Below are 22,912 nucleotides of genomic sequence, written 5' to 3' on the forward strand. Positions count from 1 at the left end.
TACACGTCTTCTCTCTTGCTCACCTTTTTCACCTGATCTTGTTTTTTTTCCTTTTTCTTGTCGTCTTTTCTTCTTTCCTCTTTGGCCCATCTTTTGTCCTTCCCTTCAGTGTCATCTTCTCCATTAGTGCTCTCCCTTCTCGGAACCTCCCTCGAGGTGATAGCGAGCTGCGACACTTACTTGCCTCGGTTTTTGGAGATTTAGGCAAAGAGCAGTAAACAAAGCAACGAGCAAGGGGTAGAGGCGCGCGGGAGCAGTGGCACTCGTGAGCCGTGCGCTGTTTGTGCTCCTGTGTCTCACCTGCCTTCCCCCCGGTTGTCATTCACACAAGGCGATGCGCCACGGAGATTACAGCCACCAAAGCGGCGGTGGCAGCCCTTCCTTTTGCCCCTTCCTTAAAGACCCGCACTTGGCAACGCGCTCCTGCCGCCCGTGGTCTGTCCCGCTTGCTCCTCTGGCAGGGGAACAAAATGCACGGCCCCCGGGCGGGCCACGCGGGACCGCCGGCCCTTCCCCGGTCGGAGGGGCATCTGGCAGAGGTGCGTCTGCTCGGGAGGGACAACGCCAGGGTGTGGTGTTGCTTCAGCTGCCTGCGGAAGGGTTCTGTCCTCCCCTCTAACTGCGATCGTTCGTCCTCCTGTCTTAACCTCCTCTTTTCAGATGATTAATTCTTCCTCTTCGTGTTGCTCCTCGGTGAAGCTCGGTTTTGGTGCGGTTTCACTTTGGTCCTTCTTCAGGCAGAGGAAAAGTGCCATCTCTCTCCTGGAGATCTCTCGTGGCAGGAGAACCTCCAGCTGCCTTTCCCCAAACCTGGCTTGAAACCTGTGTCGGGACTCGGCTTCCCTTGTGGTGTTTTTTTCTTTTTCTAGCTGGTTAAGAACTGCAATGAGGGAGCTCGTGCTATGGAGAGGACAGAGCAGATGTACACCCTGCAGAAACAGCTGGAATTTGGAAAGAAGAAGGTGAGGACTTGTGGCAGTGGCGGAAAAAAAATCTTCTGGGCTGTGCTATTAGAGTAGCCCATCCCAGGCGTGTCAGGCCTGTCCTGGGAACCCTTCCAGGGAGCCTTGACCAGCTGGAGCATCACTGCTGCCACGAGCAGCGTCGCTACTTCATGCCCAAGGTGACCATTTTTTTCCTGCTGTTCTGACTTAAATATAAGTTTCTGGGCACTCGCCCTGCCAGCTTGGAGGGTTCAGCAGAGTAGTCCTGGATAATCCACGCTGCCTCACGACCCCCCACTTTCTCCTCTGCCTCGCTCTGTGCTTTCACCGGGTGAAAGCTGGACTTGCCCCTGACAGGAGGAGGTTTTACCTGGGTGGAGCAGCGGGCAGCGATGCCTGCTCTTGCTGTCTTGTTCCAGACAGACACGGGGCTTCATCTGTTTGTAAGCGCTGTCAGATGCGGGCAGCTTTCTGAAGGGCTGTAGGGAAGCCTCGACATTGTGCCCCACTGCTGCGGTTCAGGGCGTGCTGGAGCGGGGGGTACAGCCGCTCCGCTTCCCCGCCTGCCTCCTGGAAAAGATGTTTAAAAGCGTGTGACGTGTCCATCCCGACTGACCCCAGCGTCCGCTGCAAGTTCGAAGGCAGCTTCTTGGCGTGATTTTGCCTGCTGCTTGTGAGACAGGTAGTAAGTCAGACTTTCTCTGGATCCGTTTCAGCCTTTCCCGCTGATTTCTGCTTCCCGCTGGCTGCTGAAGCGGGGGGAGCTGTACCTGCTGCTGTCGGAAGAGGCGGGCATCTTCCGCCGGGGCGCCGGTAGGCTCTGCTACCTCTTCTTGTTCAATGATGTCCTGATCATAACCAAGAAGAAGAGGTAAGGCTGGGGGGGACCCCTTCCTTTCCCTACATAACAACTAGGGGAATTAAAATAGCAATTTCCCAAGCAGCATGTAGCCTAAGAAATTCTCAAGATTTCCCTGTTTTGACCTTTATTGAAGTGTCCCTTGCTAGAAGGGAAGCGCCCGGCTCCGCAGCCCTTGGCCCTGCTTCTGTTTGTGGGTGGCTGGCCAGTCCGCAGAGCCGTGTCCCACCCCTGGGCATCAGCTCGTGTCCTGGCCGTGACAGTCACTTCGGCGATGCCCACTGAACTTCACCCACCGGGGCTCTGAGCCGGCGCCGGGAGGCAGCTCGGTCCCCGCCGGCGGCATCCGCTCTGCGGCTGCCCGCGGCTGAGGTGCCGATCCCATCTTTGCTGTAGCGAGGAGAGCTACACCGTCATGAACTACGCCACGCTGGACCAGATCACGGTGGAGAAGATCGAGAACGCGGACCCCCCTTCCCCTCCTCCCAGCAAGAGCGGGAGCGGTGGCACGGCCCGTGGCGCGGCCGGCGGGCACCTGCTGCGCGTGGTGATGGAGAAGGACAGCGAGGGCAGGCGGGAGGAGATCGTGCTGTCGGCAGAGACGCTGTGAGTGGCCCGGTGGGATTTCACAGGGTGCACGTTCTTGCTTGTGGGATAAACCGGTGCCCTGGAAATCCCCCTGAGGCTCCTGTGAAGCACCCTTCCCCTCCCCACGCCTCCTCCCAGAAAGGGGGATCTGTGCGGGCTTGTCCCCTTGCCCTGTTTCCTTCTCCTCTTCGATTTCCCTTATAATGCTTCCCCTATATAATGCATTCCCATATAATGCTTCCCCTGTGCACATTAAGCAACACTGCTGGGCGATGTGTACCGCTTGTGAAGTATCTTCACGTTGCATGCTCTGAATGTGATGTTTGCTTCATCTGCCTTCCCTTGAAAGCCTTCATCTTTCCTGCTGGGAATTTCCCAGCAACACCGATGCTGCCTCTAAGGCTTTCTTTGGGCTTTCCCTCTGCCAGGAGTGACCGGGCCCGGTGGATTGCTGCGCTGATGCACAGAGAAAAGGAAAAGCCTGACACCACTCCTAAAGGAGGTACCGGCATGGTGGAGGTCAGGCCTGGCTGTGCGGGGATTAGCGGTTGCACCAGAGCCTGAGCATTTGCAGGCACGGGTTTTTACCCTGTTCTTATCCGCTCCTGCTGGAGAAGGGCTGAGGACGTGTGTCGATGGAGAGGGGAACTCGGGGTACCACACCTTGCTCGTTAGGATTTGCCTCCCATAAAGTTATCGGTCACAATAAACCTTCGATACATTTCTTAGGAGGCACAGTGAAATTCCAGGAATGCCTCAGGCTGTCCGTAAGAAGAGATTTGGCTTCCCCTTCCCATGTGCTTGGAGGGGGCAGCGGGAGAGATGAGGGGCAGGAGGGGAACGGAGCATGACTTGCCGTGGAGCCCCAGAGGGGTGGGCAGCCGGGCCGGGCTGGAGCAGCTTGCCCAGCACCGGGGGGTACCGGCCACGCATGCCGGGCTGCAGCTCCCGGCCGTGCCTTCTCACTGGGTCCCTGCTGTCCGCTGTCCTCTGCAGATCTGAGCCAAGTGGAGATAACCCGTGCATACCTGGCTAAACAGGCGGACGAGATTTCCCTGCAGCAGGCTGACGTTGTCCTGGTGTTGGGTGGAGAGGATGGTAAGTGTCAGCGAGCGGGGAGCTGTGGCCAGGGAAAGCTTACCTTAGGCAGAGCTATGGTGGGGGGAAAAGCTTCAGTGATCCCAGTGAACTGGGATTTTAGCAATTTTCAGAAGCTTCCAGGAAGCCACTGGCAGGGTCCCTGTTGCTGGCCAGTGCTGTGGCCCAGCAGATGGCAGCGGGTCCCCGGAGGCTGATGGAGCTGGCACTGCCACGGGCGGCTGCTGCGTCACTCACCAGTGATGCTGTAGGCAGGCTGTGGCTGGCAGCCAGCAGCAGAGACCTCAGAAGCGAGAGCAACAACCCCAGAACAGGCAGTAAATCAGAAACCTCCTCCCCTGCAAAGCTTTCCGGGGACACCTCTAGCTGGCAGCTTGGTGGGAAGGGGAGCAGGCCAGCCTTCCACGCACGTCCCCAGGAGCAGTGGCCCTTCCTCCTTGCGTGACCAGCTCTGTTCTTCTCCTAGGCTGGTGCTGGGGCGAGAGGCTGAGGGATGGCGAACGGGGCTGGTTTCCCCAGTCCTGCGCTCGGCAGATCACCAGCCGCACAGCGGTGGAGTGCAACGTCCGCCGGATGGAGCGGCTGCGGATAGAGACCAATGTGTAGGCTTACGGCCAAGGAAAGATGCCTCTGTCGTGACTTCTTTCAGGGGTCGTCAAACCTCTGCGGACTGAGCCCATAGTGAGAAGGGAGCGGGAGATCCTTTCTTCTTGAATTTCATTTGTCTTGAGCAGTCACAGGCGGCAGATCTTATCGTTCAGCTAATTGATGTGAGACCTGGCATCCGAGCGCTCCTGGCCAACGCTAGCATTAATGACCTGGAACAGGCTTCAAGAAGCAGCCCAGGTGTTGGCTCCAGTTGAAAAGGCTGCGGCTCTGTTCCAGGCTCTGTGAAGTGGCTCGTGCTGCCATCTCTTTCCCTGCTGGCATCTGGGCCATTGCCTCGTGGCAGCGGCTGCACACCTTGCGTGGGAAGACTGGGGCGTGGGGAGAGCATACCTGCATCGAGAATTTTTAAGAACTTAAATCTGTATGCTAGGCTTATTCCTTGACCCAATTTTTTCCCTCCTGTTTCTTTTTTATTCTTTCTTTTCTTCCCCCCCACAATTATTCTTGGTTCTTTTGAACACAGCTGTGACCTTGGCAGGGGTGATTAATGTGACCCACCGCCTTTCGGTCACTTGCCAAAATAGCAGGTGCCGGAGGCTGGTGCAGTCGGAGTTGTTCTCATGGAGTCAGCTCTAGGGCCAGGAACGGGATGCCCCAGCCGGAGGGAAGCGATGTGCAAGTCGGACCAGACAAGCCAGCCAGGAGCATGAAGAAGGTCAATGCTGCAGCTCCCGCTGCCTTTCCCATCTCCCAAGGTGGGCAGGGGGCTGTGCCCAGGCAGAAGGCGGGGAGGGACGTAGTCACGGAGGTTCAAACCCCATCCTTCGCGATGCAGAGCGGTCCTCCCCTTCTCCTCCAGAATTAGCACCGACAAGTGACTAACGAAGAGGGCCGAGGCAGGGCAGTTCTTTTGTCATAGCTGAGCATCTGGGTTTTTCATGAGTCAAATGTTTAATGCCGTAGGGCCCTTGGGGCGGTGGCAGGAGACGGGCCCGGGCCGCTCTGCCGGCTGGTCTGCCATCCTCAGCCGTCGCACCTCGTGGAGGGGAGACGGCAGCGACGATTTTGGGGTGAGGCGGCTCTGCGTGCTGTCTGGGTTTGGCTTCACAGGGGCAGTTGTAATGTGTCTGTTTTAATTAAACTGTTAAAGGATTAATTGGATTAAGAATAAATTCATGGATCCCAAGGAAACACGTGTTCTCCTTGCCCAAAAAGCAACGGCGTGCAACGTCAGCAGCACCGCTCGGTCCCTGTGTCTAAGCTGTTGGTGGGGCCGGGTGTCCCTGAGCGTGACAGCTCTGGGTCAGACTGACACCAAGGAGCCAGGTTTCCCCATCACAAACTCTAAAAAGAAAGCTTCAGTCTGGTGGCAGCATCTTTCTGGCCCCTGCTTGTTCTCGACGCATGCGCATCTTGGGAACAATCCTTCAGAACAGCTGACTAAAAATCTGCTGTCGGTTGCAGCACGTTTCAAATGTAAGTGACTGAGAGAGACCAGAGAAACAGAAACTCAGTGAGGCTTTCTGTTTATTTCTCTTAACTGTGGAAGAATTAAAATTTTTCATCAGCGCTAAATTAGAGGAGATGGGATCCAAAAAGAGAGACACTAGCTGCATGAAAACAGGAAGCAAAGAAACTGTATTAAGAAATATGAACAGGAAAAAAATCATGATATAAAAAAGTATCAGTACAGAGTTGCTGCAGTCCCATGCTCAGACGTACGGTTTACTCCGGAGCTGGAGCTCAGGCTTTCACGCTGTAACGGGACAGGACCGATCCATCCCAATGCTTAAGGCTGGGCTAGGTTTGTGTGCCCTCCTGGAGCAGGGCCCTCGGGGCCGAGGGCTTCTCTGCACCTCCGTCCCGGCGGGCGGCAGGGGCTGCCGGTGGGACACGCGGCACGGTGGCATCGCTTGCCGGCACGGTGGCATCGCTTGCCGGCCCCCACAGCCGCACCCGAGGGCTCCCGGGTCTTTAGCCGGCACTTTGCTCGCCCTGTGCTCGGTGGAAGGGCACGTGGGGAGGGGCTGCTCGCTTTCTGGTGGAGGCTGCGTTTGCTTTCCAAGCGGCCGAGGAAATAAATAGGAACCTTCGTCTAATGCAACGGTCACTTAAAGGCAAATGTAACAAAAGATATGATTGTCTGGAGAATCGGCAGCAAGACGAGCAGGATTGATCAGGGTCATTTGGCACATGGACAAAATCTTCCTACTCCCTGGTTATCAATCATACAACATACAACCTTAATTACACAATTTTGGTCCTTCACTACATACTTATATTAACATTATTTCTTCACAATAATGATATCTAATGCAAAAAATACTGTTAAGGAAGGAATAAAATAAGAAAAGAATTAGCAAAAAATTACAAGTTATATACAGATTAAAATAAATTCCATCAGGAAGAGAAACAATTCTTTTATTATTTTCAGGTGGCCCCTGTGGGAATAATTTAAAGGCCAAGCGCCTGGGCAGGGCTGTACTGCAGCAGCAGCAGAGGCGATGTGCTGGGACGGGATCGCCCCATCTCCTTCGCAGAGACTGGTTCCTTTTGGCAGGGCCAGCTCTCGGGCTCCATCCACCACGAGCTTTGTGCGAAGCGATGGCGGGGCCTGGCTCAGGAGGGCTGTTGGTCCCGGAGCCCCGGGCCCTCGCTGGGGCGATGGCGTTCCCCGTTGCTGCAGGTGGCAGCCGAGGCTTTGCCGTGACTCTGCGCTTGCTGCCGAGGCAGGAACTGCCTGCAGCTCTGCAGCTTCCTGGCTGGTCCCCCTGCCTCCATCCCCTTCCAGCTCCCGGGTTCAACTGGGATGGAAAAGATAATGCAGGGTCCAGGGCTGGGGCGAGAACGCTTAAATAGGGATCTGCGTTTATCGGACCAAGAGCTTTGTGTCTATCCACACAGTAGCTCTGATTATTACACCTAATTTAGGCTTGCTTTTTAGTGGAGCAAACAACATGGGCAGCTCAAGTGGGCTGACGTACTCCCGGTATGAAAACCCAGCTCCTGACCCCCTGCAAAGCTTGCTGAGAGCAGACTGCACTGTCGGCAACGAAGCCATTGCCTGTCGCTGGAAATGTAAACCGGGGCACTTGACTCGTGCTGAGGGCGAGCGTTGGGCTGTGGGCACTGGCTCCGCAGAGGCGGCGTGGTAAGCGCTAGAGCCCAACGTCTTGCCCCCATGGCAAATGATAATTTACAGTAAAAGACCATTACAAATTCAAATTAAAAAAAAGAAATTCAAGTGAGGTGGTACTTCTAGAGGAGGCATGATCTCAGGAGAGCTGGGCACACTCAGCCATCAGTTCTGACAACACTGTTGTACAGCTTCCCATAAATATCGTTGCATAAATACCTATTTTGGACCATAATTTCAGCCCCCTCCCCAAGCCCAGCACCCAAAAGATCAAGGCCAGCAATTTGCCACGAGCTATCGAAGTCCGCTGAGCAGAAGCGATCGTTTCTGAACTGTTCCTTCTGCTGTCTGGCCGAGGGCGTGCGCCGGCGTTGGCGTGCCCGCTCTCGCGGCGTGCCCGGAGGCCAGCCCGTGCCACCGTGGTGAACTGGTTACGCTCGGCGCTTCAGCCTCGCTCAGACAACTCCAAAAGCAGCGGCATAGTCTGTCGGGCAATGACAACCGCTCATGTGGCTTGTAAACAAGTTTGTTAAATAGATGGTTGGCGTCTTCAGGTGGCTGCTTGGTCACCCCGAGGGAGCGCTCCCAGCAGCTGCAGGACCTAGTGCTTGACCGGCCGGAGCCTGCCCTGGGGCGGACGTGACCCGGTGGGTGCCGGGGGCTGCAGAGCTGGAAGGGAAGCCGGGACAGGTCAGTCCTCGCTGTGTGCACCGTGTGGGCTGTGGTCGGGCCGTGGCTCGGGAGGGGAGATGCTACGGGGCTGACCCACCAGCTCCCTGCCAGGGGAAGGCATGAGCTGGGAGCACTGGCCCCCCCGTTCTGCACCCACAGCCTGGCCCTGTTGCTTCACATTGGAGCAGCATTTTTAGATTGCTGCCTGCAGCCGTGGTGTGCAATAGGCCACTTGTCGGGGTCTGTTACTGACCTGGGACCAAGGAGGGGTGCTCGGCCGACGGCAGACGAGGCGTACCACCTGCAAAGCAAGTCAGATCGTCCTGCCACCCATCCCTGCAGCATCGCCGCGCAGCACCCATGGGGCAGTCGCGCTGAGCCAACAGGGTCAGTCATGGTTTGGGCAGAAATAAGGTGTGTGTTTTTTCCAGCGCAGTCAGTGCAGGGGATCATTCTGCTCCAGCGTGCCCAGAAAAGAGTGGGCTTTGTGTCCTGGCTTTACCATGGGCACATTTGGGGTTAGACTGCTGAACAGCTTTATTTTCACAGCACTGTCAGCACGCAGCCTGCCTTTTCAAAACCCTCCCTGATGGCTGGGGTGACAGTGGAGGGCCTTGGGAGGAGGCAGGTGCCACACTATGTTACTGGTTTTAGTTGATAGCACCGCTACCAAAACCAACCCACCAGGGCACGAGCCACGACCCAAGTGCGGGTACCAGAGCATCCCCCCGCAGCAGTAGCTTTTGCATTCCCCCACCGTGTGCATCCAGTGGTACTCACTGTGGCACTGCGCCTATACGTTACCTTCCCGACACGTCGGTCCCGTGTACCCGTTCAGACAGAGGCACTGGCCATTCTGAGCATTGCAGTAGGAGTTGCTGGGGGCACACTGGCAGGCCAGGCTGCAGTCCGGGCCGTACGTGGTCGGCCGGCAGTCTGGTGAGGGGGCAGAGAGGCACCTTGCTGCAGGTCAGCCTGCTTCTGCAGCTGAGCAGAAATGCTCAGACATTTCCCGCTGTGCAACAGGCAGAGCTTGCAGTGGAGACTGATAAGGCAGAGAGGTTTTTGCCTTCCTCCCCCCGCCCTGCTCCCCAGCCTGCTCTTGAGCTCTGGTGATACCATCAGAGCATCCCAAGGCCAACACGGTGTTCCTTCTGCATTTGATCCTCAGCCTTTTGACTCTGGTGATCTAAACACAGGGGCACTGGACGCTGGGGGAGCATTTGCATTCGGATCTGACTACAAATAGAGGCTGGGAGAGGTGACTACCACTGTTCAGATGCCCTCTTACTCTTTGAGGGGACACACACAAAAAAAGAAAGCCATGAGAAGTCAGCTCCAACAAGAGGGGGTTTGCATCCATTTTAGGACTGGGCTTCTAGCCTTCTGTCAGCGCCCCTCTTGCACGGTCCCCTTTCTCACCTTCCCAAGCTGTGGCTCAACCCACCTGCACTGCACGTGAGGCCAGTTTTCCCTGGGGGACACAGGCAGCGTCCCGTGGCTGGGTCACAGGGCGCATTGCCGACGCAGTCACAGAGCTGCCGGCATCCCTCGCCGTACGTTCCTTCCTTGCAGCCTGTTTTGAGAGGTGAGATCCCTTAGCACACGTGCTACGAGACTGCGCCTCGGCATCCCGCCCATTTCTAGGGACGCAGGAGGAGGACGGGGGTACCTGTCTGACAGCGCTCGCCGCGGAGCCCGGCAGGACACTGGCAGCGACCGGTGGCTGGGTCACAGCCTGCTCCGTGCTCACAGTCGCAGCGCTCCCGGCAGCCAGCTCCATGGAAGCCGGGGGGACAGCCTGGAAGGGAGCCGGGGGGAGAGCTCGTTAAAGCACGGGTGGGTTGAACTCAGGCTCAGCTTAGACAGCCTCTGCAGCAAAGCCTCCGTCAGCCCACCAGAGAGAAGCAGCGAGCCTTTCTCTCTGAGAAGTGCCCAAATGCATGCGGTTGCTCTCAGCGGCCCCGGACAGGGCTACCAGCTTCCTGCAGCAAGTCTTGGGTGCAGAGCTCAGCGTTTCCGCTCCGAAGCGTTTGCTCGGCTACCCAACCCTGCGGTGATGTGCGTGCCCAGCTGCCTTGGAACGGCACCTCTGTATCCAGTGGTCTCACACAGAGAATAGAAATTACCTTCTCCGCGACTACTTCTGCTACCTGGGAAGGGTTCGCTGTGAACACCAGCAAGAAAGGGAGAGCCCATCGGTGCACGCAGCCATGTGTGCGACTGCAGCAGGTCATGCCTTTGTCCTATGGTCCTGTCCTCTGGATGAGCTTTAGAAAACATCCCTCCCCTCAAAGCCGAAGGTGTTTCCGCTGCTGCAACTCACTGTGTTCGCACAGGGGCCCGTAGCGGCCCGCAGAGCAGCGGCAGGTTCCTGTCCCTGGGTCGCAGGTGGCGTTGTGCAGGCAGGCACAGCGGAGCTGGCAGTTGGCACCGTACCTTCCCGGCGGGCATTCTGCAGGGAAGATGCAGCGGCAGAGCTGCTCAGTGGCCAGAGAGCCGGCCCTGGCCCCGCTCCTGCACTTCAGAGGGCCGTGATGTGACACGGCAGAGCAGGCACTGGTGGGGATAGCAGAAACTGGACCCAGTATGAAACAAACGGAGCGAGCTCCACAGTTACCAGGCCAGTGCAGGACAATGCATCCAAGTCAGGTTTACCTAATTCACAGGATTTCCCCGTCCACCCAAGTGCACATGAACAGGAGCCGTTGGCTGCATCACACAGCCCCCCGTTGCGGCAGGAGCAGGTCTGCTGGCAGCCCACCCCGAACCGGTGCTTCTCGCAGCCTGCGGGACAAGAGGAGGTGGCAGCGGGCACGCAGACTGCGGCGCAGTTTGGGCAGGAGCGCCCAAGCACAGGCAGGGGTCTCAGAGCAAGGGAATCGGTTCCCGCTGCGGACCTTTTCCAACCCAATGCCTGCTTGTCCTGACGCACAACCCTGCAGCTAATATTTACCTTGCTCGCAGGTGGGACCAGCTCTTCCCGGTGGGCAAACGCAGTCTCCGGTGACGGGGTGACAGGTAGCGCCGTCCCCGCAGGAGCACACCCGTGCACAGTCTGTGCCGTAGCGACCAGCAGGACATCCTGGCGGGAGGAAGACCTTGAGCTGCCTTCGTCACGCCAAAGCACATCTGGCTATGTTTGCAGGCTAGAAAGGAAGGACTTTGCAATGGCACGTGAGCAAAGCAGTGGGGCACAAGGGGAGGCACAGGAGGAGTTCGCAGCCCTGTCGCTAGTGCACAGTGTGACTGGCTGACCAGGAAAAGAGTTTTTAGGTTTCCTTCTGCTGGAGGAATGAAGCATTTTTAGCAGAGACAGCCAGCAATACAGTGATGCCATGATGCAAAGGCTGATGTGTCAGGCCTTTCCTAGTGGAGAAGTCATTTTGGCGTAAAACAAATGGAGCAAGACAATTTTTCTGTGGCTAAGACAGACAGCAAGCAAGATCAGCTGCAACTGCATTCCCGCAGTAAGGCTGGCACTACGCACGCCAGCTGCTGTACTGAAGCGGGGAGGGCATTGCTGCCAGCACAGGGTGTAAAGCGAGACAAGGAGCTCTTTTTCTGCTGATGGGCCAAGGCAGGAGTCAGTCACTGTAACGCTTCTCATCTCCCGCAGGTCAGCTGTGCGCAGGACTTGCACCTACCACCATTCACCTCCTGCTGAGGAAACTCCTGCGAGCTCACGTCCCTCCCGGCTGACCCAGGCACTCACCGATACTGCAGTCAGCGCCGATGTAGCCAGCCGGGCAGCGGCACATCCCTGTGGTAATGTCACACAGGCCCCCGTTCTTGCACATGCATGGCCTTTCGCAGTTACGGCCGTACCACCCAGGAGAGCACTCTGCGGAAAAAAAAAAGAAACAATGGCCTCAGTGCCTAAAAAGACGAGAACAAGGTCCAAAGTCTCCGGAAAAAACCCACCACGCCTATTCCTGCAGCCATTTCATCAGAGAGAAGCCGACAGCTCTGCTGGAAGCGGGTTTGTGCCAGGCTGGCACAGTCGATGGGCTTCTGATCTGCCTTGTAGCGCAGAGCTGCCCCAAAGCACTTACGAGTCAACCAGCTACATCAACGCACCAAGGGCGTGCAAGTCACATACACGCATCCCTTGGCTTGAGCCCAAATATCCCAGACAACAGAAGCTCCTGCACGCCATGCTCAGGTGCCTCTGCCCTCCCCGCAGCACACGCTGAAGTGCAGGAACTGCTCCGAGGAGCCAAAGGAAACCGCAGCAGGCACTTGTAAGTAATCTCATGGAAACAAGCAACAACGCCAAGGAGCTTCGGACTGTTCAGAACCTCTCTGCTGAAGATATAGCTGGTAAATATCCCACAATTCAAAAGAAAAATGGCAAAAAAACGGCCTGAGCGCACATGAGAATGCTGTTTTGTTTACATGAACTCCTACTTGCGAATTAGTCAGCGACAGACACCACAGAGCTCAGAGCCTCTCGTTTGTGTGCAGGGCCAGGCTTGGACAAGGGAGCAAGAAAACACTTGCCTGGACAGACTCAGCTCCCGAGCTGTGCGAGCTGGGCAGCGGTTAAGAACAGAACAAAACAGACCGTGGCCAAGCCAGTGAGGACAAAGGCAACCATGGCAAGAAACCAGGCAAGACAACCCGTCAGAACCTCTGCTTTGAAGCCACTCCAGCGAGCTGGCTGCTCCCCGAGCTGGGGCTTCTCCGGCTGTCAGCCCAGCGCCGTCCCCGCACTGACAGCAGTGACAGCTCTGCACCGACACTGCCGGCGCTCCCGGCACCGGCACCGTGCTTTCAGCATGGGCAGCAACCTGCAAAGGTCCGTGAAGGAGAAGAACCGAGCGCGGACTCACCCAGCTGACAGGCGGGACCGCGGAAGCCAGGGGCGCAGACGCACTCCCCGGTGACAGGGTGGCACTCCTGGGTGGCCCCGGCACACTGGCAGATCTGACCACAGCCCTCACCGAAGGTACCTGGCACGCAGGCTGTCAGGGGAGAGGGCACCAAGGCAGCTTAGATTCGTTTAGCAGGAGCTATCCCACTCCTCTGTGCAAGGCTTTTTTTTCCCTTTTTATTTTAAGCCAGGATTTAGGAAGCCTTTTATGACAGTGAAAGTTTTCTGCCACCCAAAAAGCAAAGGGAGCCACATGCAAATGGTTCCTTGACTCCAGAAAAGACTTGGATTGAAAGGAAAGCTGAGTACTTAAAGGCATGGATGCCTTTAGCAATGCTAGCCCTACCTACCCTCGTGTTCCCGCAAGCTTCCATCCCCACACACACAGACATCGCAAATACACCCCTGTCCCCGGGGTAAGCAATGTGCTCACATGCCTCTGTCTCTTCCAGACTTGCTCATACCCACAGGAGCTCATTTTAATACTGATTTAGTGCTAATCCTCTAGATAAATACATAGCTCTGATTTCCCACTTGGCTCCCTGTGCTTTGCTAACATTCTGCGGGCATGCACCCAGCTGCCAAAATGTGAGATGCTCCTTGGCGCAGCTCGCTGTTGGGTTTGTTTTTTTTTTTTCTTGTTTTCTTTTTTTCCCCCACTTTTTTATGTAGCAATTGCTTGACCTGTCATGTTCCCAGAGCCTGTCAGCAGAACCGTAAGAGCATCACTCCCTTCTCCGTACATTTTTCACATCCAGAGCCTGTAAAGCCCGGCGGGCAGCCGCACCGGCCGGTGATGTGATGGCAAGGCACTCCCAGGGGACAGGCGCAGCGGCTGGCACAGTTCTTCCCGAACGAACCCGGCAGGCAGGCTGTGGGAAAACAAGCAAGGAGATGTAAGTCTCCTGACTGGATTTCAAGGTATTGTCAATGCCTGAAAGGCATTAGAGACCAAGGGCCAGCTCCTGCCCTCAGCGCCCAGCTGCCGCATGCGGTGCTGAGCCAGGGCCCTGCCGTGGCAGCCAGCGTTTTTTGCAGCAACCCAAATGCCTCTTTCAGGGCAGGCTGTCAGCTCCTCAAAACGTTTTGCCACCATTTGTAACTCTTCTTAAAAACAAAGTTTCTCTCCTTCCCAGACTTTGGAAGGAGCCTCGGTTTCCCCTGAGCCAGGGATGTACCCAGCGGCGCCTGGACGCCGTGCCACCGAAGGGATGCCGGCTCACCTTTCTCGCAGCGCCGGCCCCTCCAGCCAGGGGGGCAATCGCAAGCCCCAGTAACATGATGGCACGACACGTTGTCCCCACAGTCGCAGTGCTCTTCACAGCGTGCCCCGAACAGCCCCTCTGGACAAGCTTCCGCGATGCAAACACGGGAGAGACGACAAGTTACACAAAAAAGGTGACGTGGGTCTTTTTTCACTGCAGTTTCTATAGGCACACACTTCACTTTATGTCCCTTTCCTTCCTGCCAAGCCAGAGCGGTGCTGTGACAAGACTGGTGACATCTGCCAGCCTGCAAAGGTATTATCACTCTGGCAAGCGGTGCGGCCGGTGCTAACGGCCCCTCCTGCCTTTGGTTCGGTGGTGATGGGCAGCACCAGCCTGCCAGCGCGGGGACTGCGGTCCCTCTCTCACCCCACGGCATGCATGGCGTGGGAAATCGCTGCATGGCCCAGACCCGAACACGTGCCCACTGTCCCCTGCACGCAGGAGCATGAGTGTCCCAGCAGCATCGCCGGTCAAATCTGCGCAGGGTACACGAGTGTGAAGTGTACCCTGGCAGTCCCCTAATTCAGCAGGAAAGTCTCTCTTTAATGGCACCACATGTTTTTGGAAGTGTTATTCCTGGCATTGTTTAATGAGAATTGGGTGCCAGCACAGTATATTTTAATCACGGCAGCTATCGTTTAGTTTTGCTGCTTCTTCTGCTGTCACAGAAGCACCTGGTTCCTAAAGCAGCTGCAAAACAAAATGTGTGCAGTACCAGAATTATGCAGAAGTGAGCACTGCAGGCGCAAAATCCATGAACCTAATTTTCACTTCTGCCTCATGAATGAATGCAAAAAAATCAGTAAATCCATGTACAACTGTCCAAACAGGTTGCTTGTCCACACAAGGGCCAAGTTTGTACATGCAGCTGTGGTGCGAGCGTGGCTGCACGGTGCACAGCTGGGCACATGCATGCAGTTTGAAATACAGCTCTGTGGGAAGCCAAGGAGAGGATTCTAGCTTTTTTTAAAAAAATAAATCCTATAATTTCTGCATTTGTGGGTGGGTTTTTTAATTAATTTACATTGAAACAAATTATAAAAGTGAACTTGCGGGTGAGCTCAGTGCAAGCAACTGTGGGCAGGGTGAGGCAGGAAAAGTCCCCAGGGTACGACGGCCAGAACCACCGGGGCACCTGGAAGCCAACACCTCCGAATGCCCGTCCTTTGTGATCTCCACCCCGGCAGCTTAACACTGCCTCGTGACGGGGGACCTTGCTGCCGGGGGTTCTAGGTGTGGGGTTTTGGAAGCGTGTGACACGATGCTGGGAGGGGACGATGTGCCTGAGGATGCGGCAGAATCCCGCTGCTCGCCCTCGGCCGGCGAGGTGAGCTGTGGGTTTGACTCTGCGGCCAAGTCTCGGTGGCCAGCCGAACTGTTTCCAGCCTCTGTAAACGGAGCCATTCCCAGGGAGGAAACCCGAGAGCATTCGATGTGGTCGATGCCAGACATAGCTGCAGTGGGCAGCTCCCTTATGCCAGACTTCAGCTGACAAGCAATGGCAGTGGACTGAGACATGCCTTTTACACCGTAATATAAGGAATATGCCAGGCTGAGGTGTCATGACCCCCTGAAAGGGAAGAAGTTTGTGGATCTCTTCTTGGTGCGCTGATACTCGATGAAGTCCCTGTTGCTGCTCTTAGTAAGGCCATAGCCTTTTCAACACTTCCTCATAGTAAAGGGATTGCCAGGGTATGTGTTACACTTAAAGATAAGGTGAACCCAGGAGCCTGCCGAATGACAGATGGAATTATTTGGTGGGGCTTAGGACTGAAGCCAGGCATTTCGGGTCAGTATAATACAGGCAAGCGCAGAAGAAAGAATGGAGAGGAGGTGATCTGAAAATAAACGGGACACAGGAGGATCTTCACTTGGCATTTTGGTTTCACCGTGCAGGTAGCGTGTCTGGGGGGGATTGCTGCCCTGCCTTGCATCCCTGCTTGGAGCCTGCAGCTTTGCACTGATGCCTGGGGCCCTGTGCCTTCGGGGACCCCATCCCGCTCCCACTGGCACCGTTGCAAGCTCCTGTGTGGCCTCTGTGTGCACCATCCCTTTTAGGACAGCCCTCAAAGGAAAGCAGAAAGCACAGCGGTGGGCAAAACCAGGGCACACAGCCAGAATAATGGCACCCGCAAGCTCTCTCTGCAGAGCTGAAATCCAAATTTTTATGCCTTTGCTTAAACCCCCCCTGCCCCCCAGAACCCCCTTGTGCAGCACCAGGGCACCGACGCAGCAGGCGGTACCCATGGTTAGGACCCCCGTGCCCCACTTACGGCTCTCGCACTTCTCGCCCGTCCACCCAGGCTGGCAGACGCAGTGGCCCTTCAGGCGGTCGCAGAGCCCCCCGTGTCGGCACTCGCAGCGCTGCCGGCAGTCCGCCCCGTGCTGTCCCTGCGCGCACTCTGGGAGGAGGCACACGGTGAAACGCCGCCCTGACACCCACCGCCCCGAACACGTGTGGGGAAGGACCACCAACCCTTGCTCATGGGCACGTACCACCAGCGCCGTGCACGTCACCCCCAGCCTTCAGAAGAAAACGAGTGCAAAACGGGACAAGTTTGTGCCAGAGCCCGTTTCTCAGCGCTGCCAAGGCACTGTTACTCACCCAGCTCGCAGGCCAGCCCCGTCCACCCCTCGGGGCAAGCACAGAGCCCTGTGGCGGGGTCACACGTGCCACCGTTTTGGCAGAGGCAGCGCTGGCGGCAGCTCCTCCCGTAGAAACCCACAGGGCACGCTGCGGGAAAACCAGGCCAAACATCCCAGTTAGAAAACAGCTCTGAAGGCAAACACCATGCTGCTGGTAGTCTGCCAGAGCGATAGGTGGATGACCTGATATAAAATGAAGCCATCATCGCTTGCAATGAGAGGCAGGGAGAGGAACCAACGACTCCCTGAGACTGCTTAGCTGCCCACGTAAAGACATTTGCTATTTTAACCTGATCAGGTAAGAGGCAGTGACGACACAGGGCACTGGGTCTCTGATCTCTTTAGAGCCTTCTTAGCTCTGGTTGTGGCAAATACACAGAAGTAAAAAAGGCTGGGTGAGTTCAGCAGCCCGGAGAGACGCTCAGTTGGTAGCCAGCACCTTCGGTCCTGAGCTGCAGAACATCCTCCTCTCCTAGACCCAGATAGTGCCAGTGCTTGGCAGAGAAAAAAACCATTTAAGCACATGAATAATTGTTCTCATGTGCACAGTTTCACTGAGCTGTGCCTAAAGGCATTGCTGACTTGGTGTCTGAATGCTCCGTGCAGTGGACGATCAAGCTGTTGTGCAGTGGACGATGCGCTGCTACAAAACTGCAAGTCAGCGCAATTCCTGGTGCTCTTGGAGAAGGCAACCTCTTGGCTTCTCTCTTTGTGAATGAATCAGGAAGCGCTGCACAGCTAATTACGATCTTAGTTGCAATCTGGCCTTGCTATCGTACTGTCTCAGCTTTTTGTAGTTGCTACTCCATTGAAAACTCCGACCCACCCTGAGAAATGGCATTTTTCCTGCACGCTGGCAGAGGAAGCAGACCGTCTGTGTTAGGAAGCGACTGTAAGGTATGGTACCTTGCTGGCACGTGGGTCCCGTCCACCCGGCTGCACAGAGGCATCGGCCACTGACGTGGTTGCAGGTAGCATTATTGAAACAGTTGCACGTCTGGCTGCAGTTCTCGCCGTACCTGTTCTCCTGGCATGCTGCGTGGAAGCAGAAGCAGACATAACTGTTAGGTAGCAGGTATGGACTGCATCAGCCGGACTCCTGCTAACCGTCCCAAATGCACTTGTCTGGGAGAGGAACCACCACTGGTGCGTGGCTGCTTTGGACGGCTGTGTAAGTTGGTTTTTATGGTGCTATGGGGAAATAACAGCTGTATGCTACAGGTGGCTGACACCCAAACATGGACACTGTTGTTAGCAGCAGCGTTACATCATTTTATCTATTTGGAAACTGTTTTGCTGGATGCCCAAGCCCTCATTACATTCAACAACAATGTGCTCAGCCAGAGCCCCCCCCAGTCCTTCTCCGAAACCAAATACTTCTCTGCCGCACAGAATTAACTTCCACGCAGAGAAAATCACACGAGGGGAACAGACACCTAAGCCTCCGGGCTCTACGACCTAGCAGCGCGAGAGACGGCGAGGGCTCGGAGTGCCTTGCGGAGGGCTGCTCCTGCCTCGCTCCAGCCCATCCCCAGCCGCAGAGGGTGGGCACCAGCCTGCAGCAACACCTACCCTGGCCGCAGCGGGGCCCGTCCCAGCCCGGGGGACAGTGGCACTGGCCCGTTGTGTGGTCACAGCGGGCGCCGTTCAGGCAGTCGCAGGCTTCCCGGCACTCCAGTCCATAAAATCCATCAGGACAGGCTGCAGAAAATGAAAGATAAATCCCCACAAAATGCCTATACAGAGAGCTGGAAATCTCCCAGCAGAGAACAGATGCCTCTTGGCGGACTTTTTTGCCGATATAATGCTGCACCAGTGTGACAGCCACATGTTAATGGCTCTCCCCCAGCAGGGCAGCAGAATATTGGATGCCTGTCCATGATGGACACAAGGTACAGGACAAAGCCGTGGTGCAATGGCACCAGGTTTCAGTCCACCAAGCGCCTGAGCAGGTTGGTGTGGGATCCAGGACCCTGCACCCAGGGACCCCTTGGCAAGGCTGCTCCAAGACCCTGTGTGCAATGTGTGTGACCGAGGCAGCTGTGCATTTACTCCTTGTTTGCATTTTGTTAGTCTTTTTCTTTTCCTAGACCTTTTCCCGTCAGAATTAAAAAGCAGCTTGTGGATATGCAGTTTTCACCATCCCGAGGGATTCTCTTTGCTGTAACGGGATCGCAGAGTCAGACAAGGAGTGCAGACCCCACTGGCAAGGAGACGGTGGTCCCTGGGAGCCGCTGGCAGCGCTGGGTCCCCCAGCGAAGGTACTTACCGTGCTCACAGAAGGTTCCTCGCCAGCCCGGGCTGCAAGTACAGGCCCCGCTGACGTGGTCACAGGCAGCCCCGTTGTCACACTGACACCGGTGCCGACAGCTCAGCCCAAACCATCCTTCCGGGCACTCTAGCAAGCAGAAGCAAAGGAGACTGAGGAGCCTGTCCTTTCCTGGCATCCCCAGGAAGCTGCGCTAAGGCAGGAGCTCGGGCTCTGAATGGCAATAACAGTATCTGGCAGCTGCTTTTTTATAACGACCAGTGGGCTCTACCCTACCCCTTACAGATGTGTACCCAGGTCACCCAACCACCCTCAGGACAGGACTGGGCTGGCAACATCACAGACAGGGCATGGGGGTTGAGCTTCTGTGGCTGAACCAAGAAGCGCTGATGGAGAAATCTGCACCAGGGCTTCCTCCGCTGCCCTTACAGGGAGAAGGCAGAAGCCCCCTGGACTGCCTGTCCGATGCCTTTCCCCTGGGAAACAAATATAGCATTTGGCTCGGCTTAAAGGCGAGCAGGGCAGCCGCTGGCAGCACTCACTCTTTTCGCAGCGGCCGCCCGTGTAGCCAGCTTCACAGATGCACTGCCCCGTCTCCGCGCTGCAGCTCCCGTCGCTGTTGCTGCAGTTGCAGGTGTGAGCACAGCCGGGGCCCCAGCGACCTGCATCGCAGGCTGAAACACAGGAGGGATCGGACCCTTAATGGCGTGGGCTCCACTTGCTCGGCTTCTCCGGTGAGCAAAGGCGCGGGCACGCTCCTCCTCGGGGTGTTATTGCCATTGATTACAACTGCTCGCTTGGGCAGAAGAACAAACACAGCTGTAGGTCCTCAGAAAACCCAGCGGGACAGTGAGAGCGGGTGCTGCGTTAGCACATATTTGATGTGAATTCATTCTGCAAGCAAGCCCGCTACAGAAAGGCAAGCGGCACCCAGCACCACTGGCAGGACAGTGCAGAGAAACCGAAAGGATTTCAGAGAGAGATTTTTTTCTGGCAGAGGCACAGCACAAAGACGACAATGAAGCAAACGACAGCGTAGCTTTGCGCAGGTCAGTGTCTTCTCGGAGCAATGGCTAATAAGCAGCAGGTACACTACCTCTCTGACAGTTATACCCCGTCCAGCCAGGCGCGCAGCTGCACGTCCCCGTCACAGGATGGCAATGTCCGTCGTTCCCACAGCTGCAGCTCAGCTGGCAGTCTGGGCCAAACCAGCCAGGCGGACACACTGCCAATGCAGAGACGGACTAACTGCAAACGGCTGCTGTAACATGGCAGCAAGGGCTCTCCTCCTGACAGACCCGGTGGGTACCACAGCGTGCTTCTGCAGAGCTGCCACGAGCACTGACGCTCCTTCTCCGAGCGTGGGTGCTCAGCTCTGGGCCGAACGAGCCGAGGGGCTTAGGCTTTTACACCCCTTTCTGCTGATGCAAAAGTTACCACTGTGAAGCTAGGACTAGAGGGACTTCAAGGGAAGAACCCCGCCCGTGCCCCAAAGCGTGAGGCAATGGCGATGTACACAGTGCTAAGCCCTGCTCCGATGAGTGCAGCGGTGCCTGGTCCTGGATGCTCTGCTCACTAGAGCAGGTACTCCAGGTCAACCTAAAGAACCCTCATCCCAGCTGCAGACAGCCATTCAGGCGCGAGGGACCCGACGGCAGAGAGCACTCACCGTCCTGGCAGCGGTGGCCGGTATAGCCGGCTGGACACAGGCAGGCTCCCGTGGCGGGATCGCAGCTGGCGTTGTTCGCACACTCAGGACATATCTCCTGGCAGCCCAGGCCCCAGCGACCGTCAGGGCAAGCTGGAGAGCGGGCAGAGAGGACACGCAAGCATCCGGATCACAGCCGAGGCAGAAAAGGGAAATTATTTTCAGGTGCACAGCAATGGGTCCCCTTTCTCGTTCATGTCCGTGCTTCATGCAAAACATGGACTTCTGTTTGGCCATACATGGCTACTAGCAAGGACAGGATTGCTTTGGTTGTTTTATAAACAGCGTGTGAGCCCTCGGTAAGTGCTATTCTGATTTCACTCCAGTACTTTCATGTCAATTTTGGATTCGCATCTACCTGGGGGGAGCTACAAGGGCTCCTTGCTAGGCAATGGTCTTGCTGGCAAAGGGTCTTTGCAGCTGCTGTCCCACTACTGGACAGCACGTCAGTCAGCAGTCCCAGCTCTGCTTTTAGTTGCAAAGGAGAAGCGAAAGGCTAAGAACTGATAAAACTGGGGCAAGAATCCTTGTTTAACTGCTCCTAAGCTGCTCCAGGGCCTGGACAAAAGTCAGGTCAAAATGTATGGTAAGCACTGTGCATGTGTGGTTTTATTGCTCAGTTGAACTATTAGGAGCAGGACATCGATATATGACTAATATCTTCCAGCTGCTGTAATACTGTATAATCATGTAGAAGTTTTTAATTTAGGATTCTCTAGTTTTCCAGCAGTTAAAGAGTAATATGGTGAAAGCAATTAAAAATACACATCAGTAAAGAAGGACTCCTTTCCTATGTTAAGGACTGCAACAACCAAAAATATCTTCATCTTTTTTTATTGTTTATGCTGTTTGCTTCCTTGTGCTTCACTCAGCTTCAACAACAGAGCTAAGCTAGCTGAGGCTATTGTTTTAGACTTACCATCAAAAGCTGCATTTTTTGTCTGATTTTCCATGGAGATGATTCCAATTGCACTAGATGTCTTTAAAACTAATTTCGGCAAAAGAAGAATAACAGCTATATGCCTAAATCCCTACCTCGGCGCGTTTGCTCCTGTTGCCGCCTCACCTTGGCCGCAGTCGTGTCCCGTCCAGCCCGGCAGGCAGAGGCACTGCCCCGTGGTCCGGTCGCAGGGCGCTCCCCTGCAGGAGCAGGACCGCCGGCAGCCCGCCCCGAACTTCCCCTCCGGACACTCTGCGTCGAAAACAGCAGTGTGAAACCAGCAGTGTGAGATGCCTTTTCCAAGAGCGTATTACCAATCAGACCCCACACCCCAAAGGAGCCTCCGGCTCCGTGAGGAAAAGCCCATCTGTGAAAGGTTCCCACGCTGCAGAGGAAGACGGTGCTCATGGGCCTGGATGTGACCGCTCCGTTATCCACCTGCAGCGGGGGCCTCCAGCATCTCGCACCGTCATTTCTCTGTTTGAGTATCGCTTTTCTGCTGTTGGTTGTGCTTTCAACAAGTATTCCCTCACAGAGGAGCCCAACATGCCCAACAGCAGAGGCCAAACCGGTCTCCAGACTGTGAACACGACTCTGCAAAATAACCCCTGTGCCGCGGGCAGCAGCCACAGCCGGCCGTACTGCAGCAGGGCTGCAGGCGCTGACAGCGTGGCAAACGGGCCAGGAAAGATGCGCGTTCACTCTGCCTCCAAGACGCTCGTGCTCGTCCCACGGGCAGTGACCCCAGCCACCCTGCTCCCTTGTGGTGGGGTGCAGAACACCGGGTTCACAGCGTGGCTTTTATAAGATGCTGTGAGGGCTTTTTACTGCCCTGGCTGAATGCCTCCGGAATCTGGAAGCCAGGGTTTTAAGAAGCAGCAAGGTTTGCAGCAGGTACATTGATGTAAAACAATAAAGAAGGAGCATCCCCATCCACAGGAGGAGTAAGCGCTTTTCTGTCCCTCTGCTCTGAATGCCAGGGTGGTACTGCTGATACCAGAAAGCTCGCTTTGCTTTGTACCCCATGACACAATTTAGCAGCCAGCTAATTATGTGCAGACTAAGGGCCTCAGACCCAAAGATCCTTAAATCCTATTTGAGTCTCCCAAAAAAGCTCCATGCTCGCAGTCCCTTTTGTTCACCAAAGCCGATGATTCGTAAGGCTTAGGCAGATGCAAAGGCACCAGCATTCACAAATCACGGAGGAAAAGCGCACCAGTGTGTAGATTTCAAGTGACACAGTGGAGTTTTTGTTATTCCTCCTCTTTGCTAATTGATGGCAGATGTTTGTCTTCACCC

General features: G+C 55.8%; 2 protein-coding genes across 10 annotated transcripts in view; one reads left to right on the top strand and one right to left on the bottom strand.

The window, feature by feature from the left end:
- Nucleotides 1-5,238, top strand: part of ARHGEF16 (Rho guanine nucleotide exchange factor 16) — a 368,918-nt gene extending 363,680 nt beyond the window's left edge. For all 8 annotated transcript variants that reach the window (XM_072883738.1, XM_072883741.1, XM_072883740.1 and 5 more), the window contains 6 exons: nucleotides 870-962; nucleotides 1,661-1,815; nucleotides 2,200-2,409; nucleotides 2,820-2,893; nucleotides 3,388-3,489; nucleotides 3,956-5,238. In XM_072883738.1, coding sequence (XP_072739839.1) covers nucleotides 870-962; nucleotides 1,661-1,815; nucleotides 2,200-2,409; nucleotides 2,820-2,893; nucleotides 3,388-3,489; nucleotides 3,956-4,095 — 774 coding nt within the window. In that variant the 3' untranslated portion in view covers nucleotides 4,096-5,238. The remainder of the gene's footprint in view (nucleotides 1-869; nucleotides 963-1,660; nucleotides 1,816-2,199; nucleotides 2,410-2,819; nucleotides 2,894-3,387; nucleotides 3,490-3,955) is intronic.
- Nucleotides 5,239-6,483: 1,245 nt separating this feature from the next.
- The window catches only part of MEGF6 (multiple EGF like domains 6), a 50,778-nt gene continuing 34,349 nt past the window's right edge, over nucleotides 6,484-22,912 (bottom strand). Inside the window, exons 15-35 of one of the 2 annotated variants that reach the window (XM_072883747.1) lie at nucleotides 21,740-21,865; nucleotides 20,635-20,766; nucleotides 20,062-20,190; nucleotides 19,508-19,639; nucleotides 18,966-19,094; nucleotides 18,269-18,397; nucleotides 17,603-17,731; nucleotides 16,656-16,784; nucleotides 16,324-16,452; nucleotides 14,006-14,134; nucleotides 13,526-13,654; nucleotides 12,742-12,873; nucleotides 11,622-11,750; nucleotides 10,863-10,991; nucleotides 10,565-10,693; nucleotides 10,233-10,361; nucleotides 9,579-9,707; nucleotides 9,354-9,482; nucleotides 8,711-8,842; nucleotides 8,160-8,207; nucleotides 6,484-7,903 (exon numbers count right to left, since the gene is read on the bottom strand). In XM_072883747.1, the coding sequence (XP_072739848.1) occupies nucleotides 7,836-7,903; nucleotides 8,160-8,207; nucleotides 8,711-8,842; nucleotides 9,354-9,482; nucleotides 9,579-9,707; nucleotides 10,233-10,361; nucleotides 10,565-10,693; nucleotides 10,863-10,991; nucleotides 11,622-11,750; nucleotides 12,742-12,873; nucleotides 13,526-13,654; nucleotides 14,006-14,134; nucleotides 16,324-16,452; nucleotides 16,656-16,784; nucleotides 17,603-17,731; nucleotides 18,269-18,397; nucleotides 18,966-19,094; nucleotides 19,508-19,639; nucleotides 20,062-20,190; nucleotides 20,635-20,766; nucleotides 21,740-21,865 (2,576 nt within the window). In that variant the 3' untranslated portion in view covers nucleotides 6,484-7,835. The remainder of the gene's footprint in view (nucleotides 7,904-8,159; nucleotides 8,208-8,710; nucleotides 8,843-9,353; nucleotides 9,483-9,578; nucleotides 9,708-10,232; nucleotides 10,362-10,564; nucleotides 10,694-10,862; nucleotides 10,992-11,621; nucleotides 11,751-12,741; nucleotides 12,874-13,525; nucleotides 13,655-14,005; nucleotides 14,135-16,323; nucleotides 16,453-16,655; nucleotides 16,785-17,602; nucleotides 17,732-18,268; nucleotides 18,398-18,965; nucleotides 19,095-19,507; nucleotides 19,640-20,061; nucleotides 20,191-20,634; nucleotides 20,767-21,739; nucleotides 21,866-22,912) is intronic. The other variant, XM_072883748.1, reaches the window with a different exon arrangement.

This window comes from Ciconia boyciana, chromosome 19, assembly GCF_034638445.1.
Source record: "Ciconia boyciana chromosome 19, ASM3463844v1, whole genome shotgun sequence".
NCBI classification, from domain to species: Eukaryota; Metazoa; Chordata; class Aves; order Ciconiiformes; family Ciconiidae; genus Ciconia; species Ciconia boyciana.